Genomic DNA, 1,603 nt, shown 5'->3' with positions numbered 1-1,603 from the left:
CCGATTCGATGTAGTAATATTTTAAGCAAAGAATAAGAAAAAGCATGATGCATTCGCTGACATCTTTTATTTCAGTTTATATTATATGCCTAGCTAAGTTGGCAAGTAAAGGTTCAGATAAACTGATTATGTAAAATTGAAGCCTATATCCACTATATATAGCTAAGACAAGACTTGAAGAGTAACAAATTAGTTAGTTAGTTTAAGGGGAAATGGGTGAGGAATCAGGGTCCAATGTAATTGACATGGAATATGCTCAACGAGCGGCTTTATTCAGAGACTGGGAGGATTTCAAGAAATTCTTCGCAAATAACAAGCGGGCCTTGCTTAAGCCCATGGATATGGGCTTAAACACGCCCTTTCACGTTGCCATGGCCTTAGAGTCCACCCGCGACGCAAAACTACTGAAGGAGTTGCTGGAAATGGTTGGCGAGGAAGAGAGGTGGCAGGCGCTGAGAAAGGCGAATGACGATGGGGACACGCTTCTCCACGTGGCGGCCGCAAGTTGCAAGGAGCTTGACGCAGTGGAGTTGGTGCTCGACTACGAGAAGAAGGTGCAGGCGCCGCAGAAGATATCATTGGTGGAACTGAAAAACGAGTATGAGGAAACCCCGATTTTCACGGCTTCTAAGGAAGGGAATCTCAAGATGCTCCAGCACGTTGCTAAATGTGTAGGCCCTGCTGACTTGCGAAAGCATTTCTATAGAGGTGCTGACAAAACTTCCATTCTTCATATTGCTATAATTGGACAACACTTTGGTAAGTTTGTATTATTTTATGAATTAAATAAGTGTACAATTAAATCTATTATGTCAATTTATCTTATATTATATATAAATGTTCCCCCCTTTTTGGCGCAGATGTTGCGGTTTGGTTGCTGGAAGTGGATGGTAGTTTGGCTAATGAAATGGACGATAGCAAATTTACGAGTCTTCAACTGTTAGCCAAGATGCCTTTTGTGTTCCCAAGCCATTCCCAATTCAGCACTCTCAAATCTCTCATATATTATTGTATTTAGCTTTTTTTTTATTCCCTCTGCATTTCGATTTTAATACAGTTTATTTTAATCCATTGATGGTTCTTACTAATTTGATTAACAGTGCTTCCGGAGTACGAGTACCAAGATTTTGATCATGAAAGCATACGGGTTCTCAGGCAAGGGACAGAATCATCAAATGGAATTGGAAATGGAAATGCACACACCTCAGGTACTTTTTGGAGAAGAAACAGAGCTGTATTCATTTTATATGGAATACAAAATTGATGGTTAAAAGTGTTAAGAGTCCATATTTTGAAAACCAATTGTCTGATCTGCTGCATATGCATGCTCAATTCTTATTCTTGATAATGAATACGCCAAGTTACATTGCAGTGTTTACAAGAATCAACCGTGCTATTTGGAAGTTTCTTGCTGAAGGTGCGAAATACTGCTAAGTGCTAACCTTGTTCCAAGCGCGATTCAATTCAATTTGATACGTGCCTGCTTTAATCCACTTGCATAACTTTTGTTAAGTTCCAATTTGTTATTGATAAATCCAAGTTACAGTGTTTATGTGGCATACGCTCGTTTATTAATAAAAATACGAAAAATATTTAGGCCATT

General features: G+C 39.0%; 1 protein-coding gene across 1 annotated transcript in view; it reads left to right on the top strand.

The window, feature by feature from the left end:
* LOC107638661 (ankyrin repeat-containing protein ITN1-like) overlaps positions 7-1,603 on the top strand; it is a 4,283-nt gene continuing 2,686 nt past the window's right edge. Inside the window, exons 1-4 of the mRNA XM_016342017.2 lie at positions 7-759; positions 861-1,010; positions 1,101-1,208; positions 1,373-1,417. Of these exons, the coding sequence (XP_016197503.1) occupies positions 213-759; positions 861-1,010; positions 1,101-1,208; positions 1,373-1,417 (850 nt within the window). The 5' untranslated portion in view covers positions 7-212. The remainder of the gene's footprint in view (positions 760-860; positions 1,011-1,100; positions 1,209-1,372; positions 1,418-1,603) is intronic.

The sequence above is a fragment of the Arachis ipaensis genome, chromosome B04 (assembly GCF_000816755.2).
Source record: "Arachis ipaensis cultivar K30076 chromosome B04, Araip1.1, whole genome shotgun sequence".
Lineage (NCBI taxonomy): Eukaryota > Viridiplantae > Streptophyta > Magnoliopsida > Fabales > Fabaceae > Arachis > Arachis ipaensis.
The sequence above is the reverse complement of the archived record's forward strand: the minus strand, read 5'-3'. Positions and strand labels throughout refer to the sequence as shown.